General features: G+C 54.8%; 1 protein-coding gene and 1 non-coding gene across 2 annotated transcripts; one reads left to right on the top strand and one right to left on the bottom strand.

Annotated features, from left to right (window-relative positions):
• Positions 1–1099: 1099 nt before the first annotated feature.
• Positions 1100–8387, top strand: LOC114813764 (thyrotropin-releasing hormone receptor-like). The gene is made up of 2 exons (XM_029070627.1): positions 1100–1879; positions 7982–8387. The coding sequence occupies exons 1-2, from the start codon at positions 1100–1102 to the stop codon at positions 8378–8380; spliced, it is 1179 nt and encodes a 392-aa protein (XP_028926460.1). The 3' UTR covers positions 8381–8387.
• A 6897-nt stretch (positions 8388–15284) lies between these two features.
• On the bottom strand, positions 15285–15422 carry LOC114814068. Its single transcript, XR_003761810.1, has one exon. It is a non-coding gene; the product is annotated as a small nucleolar RNA SNORA7 (small nucleolar RNA).
• Between the last annotated feature and the right edge of the window lie 142 nt (positions 15423–15564).

Raw genomic sequence — 15564 nt, 5'->3', positions numbered from 1 at the left:
CTCCATCTGTTGCCGATTTGTCCATTCCAAGCGCTTAGTCCGGTGCTCTGCACATAGCGAGCGCTCAATAAATACTGTTGGATGAACGAACGGATGGAGGGCCCGGGGGGGCCTGAGGGGCCGGAGCTGGGCTCCTGCGGGGTGGACAGGGGGCGAGGCACGGGCCAGAGACCTCTCCTCCTCCTCCTCCTCCTCCTCCTCCTCCGGGCTGGACACCTGGAGAGACCCGGGGAGGGGGTCCTCCCCGCCCCTCGCTCCCCGAAGACCCCAACTCTGGGGGGGAAGGAGAGAGAGAGAGATGGAGAGAGAGGTGGGGGAGGTGAGCCCTTTGGAGAGGGCAGGGCGCCGCCCCCGGGGGGCGGCGGGGAAGGGGAGGGGGCCGGCCAGGGAGGGGGTCCTCCCTCCCTTCTCCCCTCCCCTCCCCTCCTCTCCCGTCCTCTCCTGTCCCGTCCTCTCCTGTCCTGTCCTCTCCTCTCCTGTCCTGTCCTGTCCTGTCCTGTCCTGTCCTGTCCTGTCCTGTCCTGTCCTCTCCCCTCTCTCCTCCTCTCCCTCCCCTCTCCTCTCCCTCTCTCCTCTCCTCTCCCCTCTCCTCTCCCTCCTCTCCTCTCCTCTCCCTCCTCTCCCTCTCTCCTCTCCTCTCCTCTCCTCTCCTCCTCTCCTCTCCTCTCCTCTCCTCTCCTCTCCTCTCCTCTCCTCTCCTCTCCTCTTCCTCTCCTCTCCTCTCCTCTCCTCTCCTCTCCTCTCCCTCTCCTCTCCTCTCCTCTCCTCTCCCCTCCCTCCTCTCCTCTCCTCTCCTCTCCTCCTCTCCTCTCCTCTCCTCTCCTCTCCTCTCCTCTCCTCTCCTCTCCTCTCCTCTCCTCTCCTCTCCTCTCCTCTCCTCTCCTCTCCCCTCCTCTCCTCTCCTCTCCTCTCCTCTCCTCTCCTCTCCCCTCCTCTCCTCTCCTCTCCCCTCTTCTCCTCTCCTCTCCCTCTCCTCTCCCTCTCCCCTCCCTCTCCCCTCCCCTCCCCTCCCCTCCCTCGCCGGCAGCCCGGCCCCCCTCTCCTCCGTCCCGTCCTCCCTCCGCCTCCCCGTCCGGACGGGCCCGGCCCCCGGCGGGCCATGGAGAACGGGACGGGCGACGGCCCCCGGGCGGGCCCGGCCGGGCTGCCGCCCCCGCCGCTGGCCCTGCAGGTGGTCACCATCGCCCTGGTGCTGCTCATCTGCGGCGTGGGCATCGCGGGCAACGCCATGGTGGTGCTGGTGGTGGCCCGGAGCCGGCAGATGGTGACGCCCACCAACTGCTACCTGGTCAGCCTGGCGGCGGCCGACCTGCTGGTCCTGCTGGCCGCCGGCCTGCCCAACATCTCCGAGGTGCTGGCCGCCTGGGTCTTCGGCCAGGCCGGCTGCCTGGCCATCACCTACCTGCAGTACCTGGGCGTCAACGCCTCCACCTGCTCCATCGCCGCCTTCACGGTGGAGCGCTACCTGGCCGTCCGCCACCCGATGCGGGCGCAGGGCCCGGGCACCGTGGCCCGCGCCAAGCGCGTCGTCGCCCTGGTCTGGCTGGCCACGGCGGGCTACTGCGTCGTCTGGCTCTTCCTGGCCGCCACCGAGGAGGTGGCCTTCGCCGACGGGGTCCGCCTGGTCTGCGGCTACCGCGTGTCCCGCTCCCTCTACCTGCCCATCTACTTCTTGGACTTCGCCCTCTTCTACGCGGTCCCGCTGGGCCTGGCCGCCGTCCTCTACGGCCTCATCGCCCGCATCCTCTTCCTCGGGCCCCTGGCCGCCGCCCCCGACGACCCCCGCCGGCCGGGCGGGGCCGCCGCCTCGGTGCACCAGGGCCGGGGGCCCCTCCACCGGGCCGGCCGGACCAAGGGCGCCCTGACCTCTCGGAAGCAGGTAGGGTGGCCCTCTCCGACCCCCCACCCCCCACCCCCCGGAGCCCCTTGCCGCTCCCCGGGGCCCCCTCTACCCCCTGAGGCTCCCCGGGGCCCCTACGGCGCCTCCCCCGGAGTCCCCCGCGGCTCTCTGGGGCCCCTGTAGCTCCCCAGCCCCGCCCCCGCAGCTCTCTGTAACCCCTATACCCTCCCCAGCACCCCCACAGCCCCTATAACTCCCCGCCGCCCCGTCTAAATAATAGTAATGTTGGTATCTGTTAAGCGCTTACTATGTGCCGAGCACTGTTCTAAGCGCTGGGGTAGACACAGGGGAATACCCCCGTCTACCCCCCGTGGCTCTCTGGGGCCCCTACAGCCCCCCCCCCCCCGGAGTCCCCCACGCTCTCTGTGGCCCCTATAGCTCCCCAGCAGCCCTTATACTCCCCTTCAGCTCTCCGTAGCCCCTATCGCTCCCCCGGCACCCTCACAGTCCCTTGCAGCTCTCCAAAGTCCCTGCGACTTCCCCGGCACCCCCTGTAGCCCCTGCGGCTCTCCGTAGCCCCTAAAGCCCCCCAGCACCCCCTCTAGTTCCTTGCGGCTCTCCGAAGCCCCCTGGAGCTCTCCGAAGCCCCCGTAGCTCTCCCAGCACCTCCCGGAGTCCCCTACAGGTCTCCGTGGCCCCTAGAGTTTCCCCAGCACTCCTTCAGACTCTTGCCGCTCTCCGAAACCCCTGTAACTTCTCCAGCATCCCCTGTAGCCCCTGCGGCTCTCTGTAGCCCCCTATAGCTCCCCCAGCACCGCCCCCCCGGAGTCCCCTGTAGCTCCCCCAACACCTCCTCCAGTGCAGCTCTCCGAAGCCCCTGTAACTTCCCCAGCTTCCCCCCTACCCCTGCAGCTCCCCCAGCACCCCCCTAACCCCTGGGGCTCGCTGTAGCCCCTATTGCCACCCCCCCCCCTTCCCCTGCACTCCCTATAGGTCCTGCAGCTCCCCTCCCCACCTCCGTAGCCCCCCGAAGCCCCTCGTTAGGCCCCCTGCAGCTCTCCACAGCACCGGGATTTCCTGGAGACCCCCCGAGCCCGGGGGATCGCCGGTGCGCGGGGAGGGAAAAAGACCATTTCCGAAGGATGGTCCGCTCCCCAAAACCGAGCGAAAGGGGTCTGAAAAACTGTCTTCCTGCCTGCGTGCATGCGCGATTGAGTGTGTGCATGTGTCTGTGCATCTGTGTGCGCCTACACACCCCGGTGCCTGCTTGTGTTTCCGGTGCCACCTTGCAGGGGGATGCATGAAGGGTGACCCTTGCTCGGAAAGACCACCGGTGACTCCCCAGGAAGGGCAGTTGGCCCGCTGCCCCCTCCTGCGCCTCGGCCCCTCACTATCCTCGAGGTCCGAGATAGCTCGACCAACTCGAAACTACGGTTCTCTCCCTGGTCCTTAGTAGAGTGGCTGAAGGAGAGTAGTTAATTCAACTGGGGAAAAAAAAAAATCTAAGAAATCTAGGGAAAATCTTGGAAAAATGCAAGATCTGTAGCTGAGCACGCTGTTTCTCTCAACGGGGTCCAGATTCACTCTCCTCCTCCCGCTTGAAAAATTTCTGCCGAAGCCTCTGCCCTCTATGCTATCTCTTTGTTTCCATTTCTACACCTTTGACTCCGTAGTCCCACTCCATAGTCCCACTTCATTTCATTCCTGAGTGGAGTTTTTCGGGGGGGATATATATTTTAATTTTTTTGGAATTCAATAGGCGCTTACTATGTGCCGGGCACAGTTCTTAGCGCTGGGGTAGATACATGCTAATCGGCTTGGACACAGTTCTTGTCCCACATGGGGCTCACGCTCATAATCCCCATTTTGCAGGTGAGATAAATGAGGCCCAGAGAAGTGAAATGAGTTGCCCAAGGCCACCTAGCAGACCAGCGGCGGAGCCGGTATTAAAACCCAGGTCCTACTGACGTCCAGGCCGGTGCTCTAACCATTAGACAAACCCCTCTACCGTCTCTTAGTCATCCTCCACTAGCCCTGGTCCGGGAGTCAGAACTGCTTTATTCCCACCTGCGTATTCTTCCCCAGTGTTCGGTACAGCTCTGCACTCGGTAAAAACTGTGTTAGATACCGTTACCTCTATCTGGGTTCTAATCCTGGCTCTACCTGTAGCTGACAAAAGTCACCAAACACCTTACCTGCAGTTTGTCAGGTGAACTGCCTCTGCCTCAGTCAACCTGTCAGTCGGTCCACGGTTTTACTGAGCGCTTACTGTGTGCAGAGCGCCGTGCTAAGCACTTGGGAGGGGACAATAAAACCTAGTCAGCAGACCCGGTCCCTGCCCACCACGATCTTACAGTCTACAGGGAGGATTTTATAGATGAGGTAACTGAGGCACAGAGAAGTGAAGTGGCTTGCCCAAGATCACACAGCAGATGAGTGGCAGAGCCGGAATTAGAACCCAGGTCTTTCTGATACCCAGGCCCCTGCTCTATCTACTCACTGTGCTCCGCTGCTTCTAATTTGCTGTCGGTTTCTTGGTTGGGAGGCAGGGACAACGAGGGTGGGTTCAGAAACTCCAGTCTGAGAGTAAGGGGAGGAGGCCTTGGGGGCAATGCGGGGAGGGGTTGGCTAAAGTGCGAAGCTGGGAAAACCTCTCTCCTCTCTCACTCGCCGGGAAGACTTCCAAGTGTGTAGCTAGGTCAGCTTTCCTCAATTAAATTTTGACTTGGCTGAGTTGAATAGATTTAGATCCTTTCAAGCCTCCCCATAAATCGGTGCCTCCGATTCACTAATTTTTTTAAATGCTCGTCTCGTCTCAGGATTCCTTCCAGGAGATTTTATTTAAGCAATTTATGTACAGCAACCCTGCATATTTGCTGATGATGCTGCGCCACTGAGCTCTCATCCATATGACTTTCTTTGAAATGGTAACATCTTCCAGCCAGGATACGCAAATGCCAGGTAGATGAAGAAAATGGTCCATTCATCCTTCTGTCATCCTCCTTCCCATCCCTCCATCAGCCACCCACCAACCCTCCTATTCATCCATCCACCCACATACCCACCTACCCACCTACCCACCTATTCATCCATCCATCCACCTACCCACCTACCCATCCATCCATCCATCCATACATGCATCCATCCACCCACCCACCCTCCTATTCATCCATCCACCCACCCACCCTCCTATTCATCCATCCACCCACCCACCCTCCTATTCATCCATCCATCTACCCACCCACCCTCCTATTCATCCATCCACCCACCCACCCTCCTATTCATCCATCCATCTACCCACCCACCCTCCTATTCATCCATCCACCCACCCACCCACCCTCCTATTCATGCATCCATCTACCCACCCACCCTCCTATTCATGCATCCGTCCACCCACCCACCCTCCTATTCATCCATCCATCTACCCAACCACCCTCCTATTCATGCATCCGTCCACCCACCCACCCACCATCCTATTCATCCATCCATCCACCCACCCACCTATTCATCCATCCATCTACCCACCCACCTATTCATCCATCCATCCATCCATCCACTCACCCACCAATCCAACCAACTCAGCTAGCCATCCCGTATTCTGTTTCCCAAAATAGACACTGAAATATGCTTGATGAAGATAGATTGTAAATTTAAGAGAGACTCTTGAGAGGAGGGATCATGTCAACGAACTGTACGGTACTGTCCCAAGAACATAGTGCAGTGCTCAACTTATGGTGAATGTTCAACAGATACTACTGATGATGATGATGGTGGTGATGATGGGATAGGAAGGTTGCCTTCCTTGCCAACTATCCTCATGGGATTTGAGGGCACCCACATTCCTTCTCCACAGTCCCCCAAGAAGGAAACAATTGGCCAAGGGGTGGGGGAGAGAAAGAACCTGGCTATCCAAGGATGGAAGTGAAGATGGGAGGGAAATTTAATATGCCTCAGGTCAGCAGCAGAGCTAGGACTAGAACCTAGGCATTCTGAATCAGGAGTCCTGGGTTCTAATCCCATCTCTGTCACATGCCGGCTGAGTGACTTTGGGCAAGTCTCAACTTCTCAGTGTGTCAGTTTCCTCATCTGCAAAATGGGGATTCAATACCTATTCTCCTTCCCCCTTAGGCAGACAGGGAGAGTGACTGTGCCTGACCTAATTATTCTGTTTCTACTCCAGCGTTTAGTATACTGCTTGGCACATAGTAACCATTTAACAAATACTCCAATTATTATTCATCACTACTAACACTGTCATTATTATACCGTCTTTTCCTTCGTTGATTTCTAATCTCTCCCAACTCCCACACCATTAATCAACCAACCAATAGTATTTAATGAGTGCTTATTTGCAGGAAACTGAACTAAGCACTCAGGAGAGTACAGTACAGTAAGTAGACATGATCCTTGCCCTCAAGGAGCTTACAATCTAACAGGGGAGGCAGACATTAAAATAAATCTCAAGTAGGGGACGCAAACAAGCATGTCTTATCTTATGCGGTCGAGTCAACTCCAACCCGTAGTGACGTCGTGAACACAAATCTCCTAGAATGCCCCACCTCCATCTGTCATCATTCTGGTAGTGGATCCATAGAGTTTTCTTGGTAAAAATCTGCGAGTGGTTGACCACTGCCTCCTTCCACACAGTAAACTTGAGTCTTCATCTTTGACTCTCTTCCATGCTGCTGCTGCCCAGCACCGGTGAGTTTGGACTTGTAGCAGATGGTCTGCCACTCACTAGCCTCTGCCCAAGCTAGGAATGGAACGGGTATGGCTCTGCTTGACTCTCCCTCCCTTAATCAAGACTGGTAGAGGACTGGAAACTATCCAGGTGCAACCCCGAGAGGGGAAAACAAGTATAAAGATACGTGATACAACTCCACCTATCTTGTACATCTGATTACTTCCTCCATTCTCCCCTGCTACACTGTAAGCTCCTGAAGGGTAGGAATCGTGTTTGCTCACTCTATTATAACCTCCCAAACACCTAGTACAGTGCGCGGCATCCAGTCAACACTCACTAAATGCTACTGATCGACTGCTTAAGCGATTGACTTCAGTCTCCAAATCACAGTTACAATTATAGCATCATAAAAGGGGAATTGGGGGGTGAGGGGTGGGTGAGGGGTGTGGAATAAGACCTCAAGACATCATCACCTGCTCCTGGAAGGCGTAATATAAAAAGTGAGGCCCAGGTAGGTCACATCTCCTCCGAGAGACCTTCCCGGATTTAACCCTCTTTCCCCCAGCTCCCTCTCCCTTCTGCGTTGCCTGTGTCCTTGGTTATGTGACCATTGGGCACTTGATATTCACCCTACCCTCAGCCCTACAATACTTATGTACATATTGGTAATGAATTTATATCGATGTCTGTCTGCCCCTCTAGACTGTACGCTCTCTGTGGGCGGCGCCGTAATTATACTTTCCCAAGCGCTTACTACAGTGTTCTACACCCAGTATGCCCTCAGTAAATACCACTGATGATGATGCCCATGATTAGGTGGGGTCGGTAAAACATTTTTTATTCAGAGATGCCTGTTTTCAAGCTGCTATTATTAGGTTTGCTCGACATTTAAAAAAAAAAATTCCCTCTTTAGCTGAAGTTTGTCTTTCATCATAGGCTCTCGGCCCAATGGAGTTTGTAAAATTTTTGTACTTTGTGATTAATTGTGGTATACCAGTGGACAAGTAATTTCAAATGAAAAAAATCCAGCTTGAAAATAAAAATTCTCACTCCAGACGTTGTCACGCAGGTAGCCCTCTAGACTGTAAACTCATTATAGGCAGAGAAAGTGTCCGCTATTTTCTCTTGTAGTCTCCCAAGCGCTTAGAACAGGGTTCTAATTCTGGCTTCTCCACTTGTCTGCTGTGTGACCTTGGGCAAGTCATTTCACTTTTCTGGGCCTCAGTTACCTCATCTGTAAAAATGAGACCGTGAGTCCCACATGGGATAGGGACTGTGTCCAGCCCCGTCTGCTGTATCCACCCCAGCGCTTAGCACGCAGCCTGACACATAGTCAGCGCTTAACGAGTACCATAATTATTATTTGTATTAACAGTGCTCTGTGCATAGTAAGCGCTCAATAACTACTACTGATTGATCGACTGATCACAGTTTCACTTCCCTCTCTCAACCCGCAGGTCACCAAAATGCTGGCCGTGGTGGTGATCCTCTTCGCCCTGCTCTGGTTGCCCTACCGCACTTTGGTGGTGGTCAACTCCTTCCTCAACAGCCCCTACCTGAACATCTGGTTCCTGCTTTTCTGCCGGCTCTGCATCTACCTGAACAGCGCCATCAACCCCATCATCTACAACCTGATGTCTCAGAAGTTCCGGGCGGCCTTCCAGAGGCTGTGCGGGTGCGAGGGCGGGCGGCGGAAGCGGCAGCCCAAGACCCCGGCCCGGTGCGACGTCCCCGTCCTCTACAGCGTCATGAGGGACAGGTCCCACCACAGCTCTGACCACGACCTCCCCCCGGACCTCGAGGGGCCCAACGGCTGCCCGAAGACCGCCCCGGCCGAGAGCCGGGCGTTCAGATAGGACGGAGCCTGGGGGGGGAGGGGGGGCCTTGGGGCCTGGGAGGGATGGAGCTCGATGACCGTTTCCTTCCTCTCTTGGGCTAATCTCCCCCGTGCCGTCCCAGGTGAACCTGATTAATCTGCGGAAGGGTCTCCTCTCCCACCCGGGTGGGCAGGGGCAGCATGGAAATGCAACTAAGTCATGCATGAAATGAGAATGTCGGGGTTGGGGTTTTAGGGAGGCGGGAGGAAGGACTGTGGTAAAAAGGGTACTTCGGGGGAGTGGGGGTCCCCTGTCAGTGTAAAAGTTCCTTCCGGGAAGACCAGGGTGGGATCGGTAGGCGGGGAGCGCCTCTATCCGTCCATCAACATGATCTAGCGGTTAGAGCCCGGGGCCTGGGAGTTCGAAGTACCTGGGTTCTAATGCCAGCTCCGTTACTCACTCGTCTGCCGTGTGACCTTGGGCCAGTCACTTAACTTCTCTGTGCCTCATTCACCTCATCTGGGGATTAAGACTGTGAACCCCACGTAGAACAGGGGCTATGTCCAACCTAATTATCTTGTATCTGCCCCAGCACTCGGTACAGTTCCTGGCACATAGTAAGCGCTTAACAAATACCATTTATCTTTACCCATCAATGGGCATTGCTGGATGATGCGGAGCAGTTTCTGAATAGACATCTTTCCAGTTGGGGAGGAGACTTGCGGTGATAGTAACGGTGGCGTTTGTTAAGCGCTTACTCTGTGCCAAGCACTGTAGTAAGCACTGGGGTAGATACACTTAAAGGAGATGGGACCTGTCCATGTCCCACACGAGGCTCACGGTTGAGGAGGGAGGGAGAACAGGTATTTTATTCCCATATTTTACAGGTATTTCTAGGCACAGAAAAATTAAGTGACTGGCCCAGAGTCCCACAAGCAGGCAAGTGGTGGAGCCGGAACTAGGACTCAGGTCCTCTGACTTCCAGGCCTGTGCTCTTTCCACTAGGCCATGGTGCTTCCCTGCAGAGAGTAATCGATGCGCTTGTTTGACACTGAATCTGAGCAGAGGGGAATTCTTTCCAGCAGAGGGGAATTCTTTCCAGCAGGGCCCAAGGGCCCCTTTTCCCTTCAATCTTCCTCCCTGTTAGGAAATCTCAAGAAGGCAGGGGAATTACAGAATGATGATGGTATTTTTAAAGCACTTTATATGTACCAAACACTGTGCTCAGCCCCAGGTTAGATATTAGTTTCTGCTCTGCCTCCTGAAATTTCCTCAGAAATCTCTCACCAGATAAAGCAGACCGACTTTAGTCTTGTTGAGGCCTTGAGCCTCTTCACCGGGGTCAGTACCCACAGATGCTAGTCCAGTAAAAGGAATGCTGATTGTCTTTTTTTTATAACCGTGTTCTATAAGCCTGCTAGGTTGTGGTAAGTGGATGGGAATTTGCACTGGGATGGTTAATTCAGGTATTTCTCTGCACGATAATGGGGATAAAGCTCCGTCCTTTAACCCCTTGACCTGGAATGGCTATATATATAAGCTCTTGTCTTCCCCCTTAGAAGGAATTCCTTTCAGGGGGAGTGAGAATTCCACGGATGAACCCAAGTCTGTCCAAACCGTAGTCCAGGGCCCTCTTAGCAAAAAGTAGTGGTAATAGTGACGAGGGTAGTGGTCAGCGCTTAGAACAGTGTCAGTGCTAGTACAGGGCTAGTGCTAGTTAGTAAGCGCTTAACAAATCCCATCATTATTATCATTATTATTATTAAGCACTCACTGGGGGTAGTGCACTTTACTGAGCATTTGGGCAGCACAAAACAATCACACATCCCCCGCCCATAGGGAGTTTACACTCCACTGGGGGAGACGGACAGAAATACTTACCGAGCAATCAAACTAAGTAATTGAACTCGTAATTGAATAAACTTGCATACCCGCCCTTCGGAGCCTTATTAAAAGCACATCTCCTCCAAGAGGCCTTCCCCAACTAAGCCTTCATTTCGTCTTCTCCCACTCCCTTCTGCGTCACCCTTCTACTTGGATTTGCACACTTAATTCACCCTCCCTCAGCCCCACAACACTTATTTACATATCCATAATTTATTTATTTGAATATCTGTCTCCCCCTCCAGAGTGTAAGCTCGTTGTGGGCAGAAAATGTATGTTATCTTGTACTCTCCCAAGCGCTTAGTACAGGGCTCCTCACAGAGGAATCGCTCAATAAATACGAGTTATCGATTCGTTTATATAAGTGCTAAGGATGAGTATAAGTAGGTACAGAAGTGCCAGAGTTGGCCGATGGGCTTGGGATGCTGGGAAGGGAGGGAGAAAGGCAGAGTTTTTCACCTTCTAGAAGAAGATTGCAAGCTCCTTGAGGGCAGGGATTATGTGCCTTTCTTCTGTTGTTCTCTCCCAAGTGCCTAGTATAGAGCTTTGCACTCAGTAGGGGCGAAGTCTATGTATCAGGGATTGAAAAACACTTGGAGGACCTCAGAAATCAGGAACCCCAGCCCTGTGACTCTTGGGGAGAATCACGGCCAACAACAGAGGAACGCTCTGAGTCTTTCTTAATAAGAAGACCTCATGGCAGGTGAACACTGTCACGCGCTGACCATGAAAGTCTGGAAGGTTCTCCTTTATCCACGCCAGAGGACACTTACCACCACCGCTCAACGGAACCTCTCGACAGGACCGTTGGCCACTTCCAGAGGGACAGGATTTTGGGACAAGGAACCGCCGGATTTGAGAGTGGCAGATTGCTGCCGGACTGGACCCGAGATTAGGCGGTCGTCCCTAGACCCCGTGGACCCTAACAACCTCCTGGTCCTGGGCTGGTTGGGCGGATGTATTCTGAGTATGCCGTGCTTGTATGGTTGGAATCTGGGTCTGTATTGCTTGTACAAATGGATTTTGGGTCTACCGTGCTCGTTCAGATGAATTCTGGGTATGCCTTGCTTGTTCAGATGGATTCTGGGTATGCCTCGTTGCTTTTTAAAATGCGTGTGTGTGTGCGTTAACTTCTAGAGGAAAAATACAACTGCTAGAGAGAGTTGATGCAACAACCCCATTAGGTGGGGAAGGGGCCAAGGGGAGGGAAGGGGGAGGCTTGGGCCTGACCGTCTTTCGGGGACTCAGGATAGGGAAAATGAGATCCTGACTTTGTCCAGAACCCTTGGGTGGTAATAGTGGAGTTGTCCTCCCAGGTGTGGTGGTCAATGTGACCTTCAGTGGGAATTTATTCCCAGCCTCCCTGTCCAGGTGAGATCACCCTGATGACCAGGAAGCCCCCCCAACTCTCGTGGCCAGAGGCAGGAGAGATGTCATTTTTAGAAGAAGGCCCTTCCTCTGGGACAGAACGGAAAGTCAGTCTTTCGCTCCCACCGGCACCAAGTCCATCAGCGACAGACAATGGCAAGGCAGAGACCAGAGGAGCCCCAAGCAGGACTCGGGGTGAGTGGCCCTGTAGAGACGCAGTGCTAAATCAGAGAGGCTCCGGCGAGTCAGAGCCGTGAGCCAGCCAGCGGGTGGGGATCGGGGAGTATCCCGGGCTCACAGCACCTCACGGCCCCGGCAAGAGGTCTGCCTCAAGTAGGATCCGTCGGTTGGTCTCTGCTGCTAAAGTCAGAGAGGTTCCAGATGTGGGATACCCCTGGGGGAGGGGCTGAGACCAAGGAGGCGGACAGAGACCGGAAGAAGAGAAGGTTCTGCTTCACATCTACTGGAAGAGGCAAAAATGTCAGGACGCTGACTCGGTCCAGTGGTGGGACCCCAGAGGAAACCCCCGCTCTGCTCTGGGGCCGTTGGGCCTGTGCGGTGGAATTTGAACCCGAGGCAAGAAGAGCCTCCAGCCTGAGGATGTTGGAAATCAAATCGGACCTGGCAGCTCAGAGCGGCGTGGGGCAGAGCCAGTTGGGCAAGTCTTCAGGGTGAGAGGAACCGGGGGCCTATTGAAGTAGGGCACCTCTGAGAAGTCCTTCCTGTGGAGTCCATTCCTCTCTGAATCACCCTATTGTGCTCTCAGGACATTTGGGGGTACCGACCCTTTCCTCTCACCCCTGCCTCTGCTCTATCTAGACTGACGTTCGGTTGCCCAGAGGTGACTAGGCACCCCCTCCCCGTTTGTGGTGCAGACCATCTGACCTCTCTGCTAAGGCCATAGGAGTAGAAGTCCTTTCACTCCGTTCCAAATTGGCCGAAGCTCCGGAGAGAGGACAAGAGCGGCAGCTTGGCCTAGCAGACCAAGCGGCACTTGGAAGCCGGCATCTCCCTCCATTCTAGGCCGCTCCACCCCTGGGGCCATAATCTAAAACGTCTCTTTGTCAGATTTCCCCCATGAGGGGACGAAGGAGAAGGTAAGACCCGCCTCCCCGAAGGAGAGCTGAGATTGGGTGACCCTAAAGTCTGCCCAAGGTGGGTATTGTAAAGCCACGGGCTTCTCTTGATTAAAAAGTCAGATCTCTGCCCTTAGGGAAACGTTTTAATAATAATAATTGTGGTATTTGTTAAGCACTTGGCATGTGTCAGGCACTCTACTAAGCACTGGGATGGATACAAGCAAATGAGGCTGGACACAGTACCTGTCCCACGTGGGGCTCACAGTCTCGATCCCTATTTTACAGATGAAGGAACTGAGGCCCAGAAAAGTGAAGTGACTTGTCCAAGACCACACAGCAGACACATGGTAGACAGGGGATTAGAATCCAGGACCTTCTGACTCCCAGACCTGGTCTCTCTCTATCCGCTAGGCCATGTTGGGGGTCTTGATCATGCTCCCCCAACCCTCTAGCTGGTGGGCTGAGTCCGGCAGCTATGGTGGTGAGGGCTGGGCCCGATGCCCAAGGCCAGCGACTGCCTCCCGCCCAATCCTGCAACCCGTCTCCAGGAGCAACAAGTCAACTCACGGGGTCTGGCGGAAGCTTGGAGTCACCCAACATCATTAGCACGGTCGCTTCCATCCATAATGGTAACGGTCAGCCCTCCCCCCCCGGCCCACGAGTGACCGGCCAAACCCCGGCCCGGGTCACCGGCGTCTTCCAGGCCAACTGTCCCTGCGGCTCCGTCTGGCCCGTGACGGATTCGTTCGTGGAACGGCAAACTCGGGGACGGAGGGGTGGCGGGGATCGATCGGCAATTCATTAAGGTGACTGTGTATCTAGCTCCGGGTGGGGAAGAGATGAAGATGGATGATGTCGGGAGGGTTGGGGGTGGTGGGGGAGGAGAGGGGAGAGAGTGAGGGGGATCTTCCAGTTCTCTCCCTGCTAATCCCCAAACGCCCCTGATCCTGGCCCACTCCAGGGCTGTGAGTCCCAGAAGTCCGAGAAATAGCGTGGCCTAGTGGAAAGAGCTCGGGCCTGGGAATCAGAGGACCTGGGTTCTAATCCCAGCTCCGGCAACTGCTCCGCCAACTGCTTGCTTGTGTGATCCTGGGCAAGTCACTTAACTCTTCTGTGCCTCGATTTCCTCAGGGGAAAGGGGATTCAGTACCTGCTCTCCTTTCTATTTAAGGCTGTGATCCTCCATTCACTCTTTCAATCGTATTTATCGAGCACTGTACTAAGCACTCGGGAAGTACAATTCGGGAACACATAGAGACAACCCCTATCCAACAACGGGCTCTAGCCCTCCATGAGGACTGTGTCCGAACTAATTAACTTTTACCTACCCTGGCGCTTAGAACGGTGTTTGACACATAGTAAGCCCTTAACAAGTACCATCAAACAAACCAAAGGACCCGCACTCGGTCTCGGTCCTCTCTCCCTCTCTCCTCTCATGTGCCCAGCTGGAGGGGGTTGGGGGCTCCAACAGATCCCTCCTCTGGGCGGTGGTGGGAAATTGGAGGAATGGGCAGGGGCAGGACCTTAGGCCTCACTTCTATGGCCTGGGACTACCGAGTCCGGGAGAGTTCCGCCCCAGGGAGGCCACCGGTGGCCCTTGTGGACACCGGGCTAGCAGATGCAAGGGACGTCCAAGGCTATACGCCGGGCACACGACATAATGTGATGATATCATCGCTGCCATCTTGTGAAAGTCTTTGCACAATCCCAAGAGCCTTCCTCTGGTGGGGAATCCCTGGACCCCTCCCCTTGGTCCACTCACTACCAACCCGGGCCAGAGTGGATCCCAGCGTAGCATCCGAGCTGTGGAGCCCAAGGGCGGAGGGAGACTCGGTGCCCCGGATGGAAAAAAAGGACTGTCTGGTCTAAAACAAGACAAGCAGCATGGTGTAATGGAGAGAGCCCGGGCCTGGGAGTCAGAAGGACCTGGGTTCTAATCCTGGCTTCACCGCTTGTCTGTGTGACTTGGGGCAAGTCGTTTCACTTCTCTGGCCTCAGTTCCCTCATCTGTAAAATGGGCATTAAGACTGAGAGCCCCATGTGGGACAGGGACTATGTCCAACCCGAATGGTTCAGCGCTTAATACAGTGCCTGACACATAGTAAATGCTTAAATTCCACAATTAGTAGTAGTATTAACAAATTCCACAATTGGTAGTATTACCCAGCTCTTAGAACAATCAACAGTATTTACTGAGTACTTACTGTGTGCAGAACAGTCAGTCGGTTGTATTTATTGAGTGCTTACTATGTGCAGAGCACTGTACTAAGCGCTTGGGAGAGTACAGTGTAACAATACAACAAACATATTCCCTGCCCACAATGAGTTTATAGTTTAGAGCACTAAACTAAGGGCTTCGGAGAGCCCTTAACAGACTTAATAGATCAGTCTCGTCTTATGTGTCGAGTCATCACCGACCCATAGCGACACCACGGACACATGTCTCTCAGAACTCCCCACCTCCGTCTGCAATCGTTGCGGTCGGGGATCCAAAGAGTTTCCTTGGTAAAAATCCGAAAGTGGTTGACCATCGCCTCCTTCTGCACGGTAAATTTGGATCTCCGCCCTCGACTCTCTCCCGTGCCGCTGCTGTCCAGCAGGGTTAGGTTTTGACTTGTAGCAGGCGGCCTTCCACTCGCTAGCCACTGGCCAAGCTAGGGATGGAATGGACAGGCCTCTGCTTGACTCTCCCTCCCGTAGTCGAGGCTGGCAGAGGACCGGAAGCTCTCCAGGTGCGACACTGAGAGGGGCTGACAAATACCTCTGCCCAAATACCTTGTTTTGGCTTCCATCCGAAAGAGACTCTCTCTTCTTCTGACCCGACCTTTCAGCCGGAGAGGAGTCAGGGGTCCGAGGGCCCAGCTCAAAAGAAGGCTGATTTGGGCTTGGTTC

The sequence above is a fragment of the Ornithorhynchus anatinus genome, chromosome 8 (assembly GCF_004115215.2).
Source record: "Ornithorhynchus anatinus isolate Pmale09 chromosome 8, mOrnAna1.pri.v4, whole genome shotgun sequence".
Lineage (NCBI taxonomy): Eukaryota > Metazoa > Chordata > Mammalia > Monotremata > Ornithorhynchidae > Ornithorhynchus > Ornithorhynchus anatinus.
Note: the sequence above shows the minus strand (reverse complement) of the source record. Positions and strands in the feature narration are given on the sequence as shown.

Excerpts from the sequence above, each read along its gene's own strand:
- LOC114813764 (XM_029070627.1), top strand. The coding sequence starts at position 1,100 with ATGGAGAACGGGACGGGCGACGGCCCCCGGGCGGGCCCGGCCGGGCTG. Across the intron at positions 1,880-7,981 it reads CCCTGACCTCTCGGAAGCAG|GTCACCAAAATGCTGGCCGT; the intron begins GTAGGGTGGCCC and ends CTCAACCCGCAG.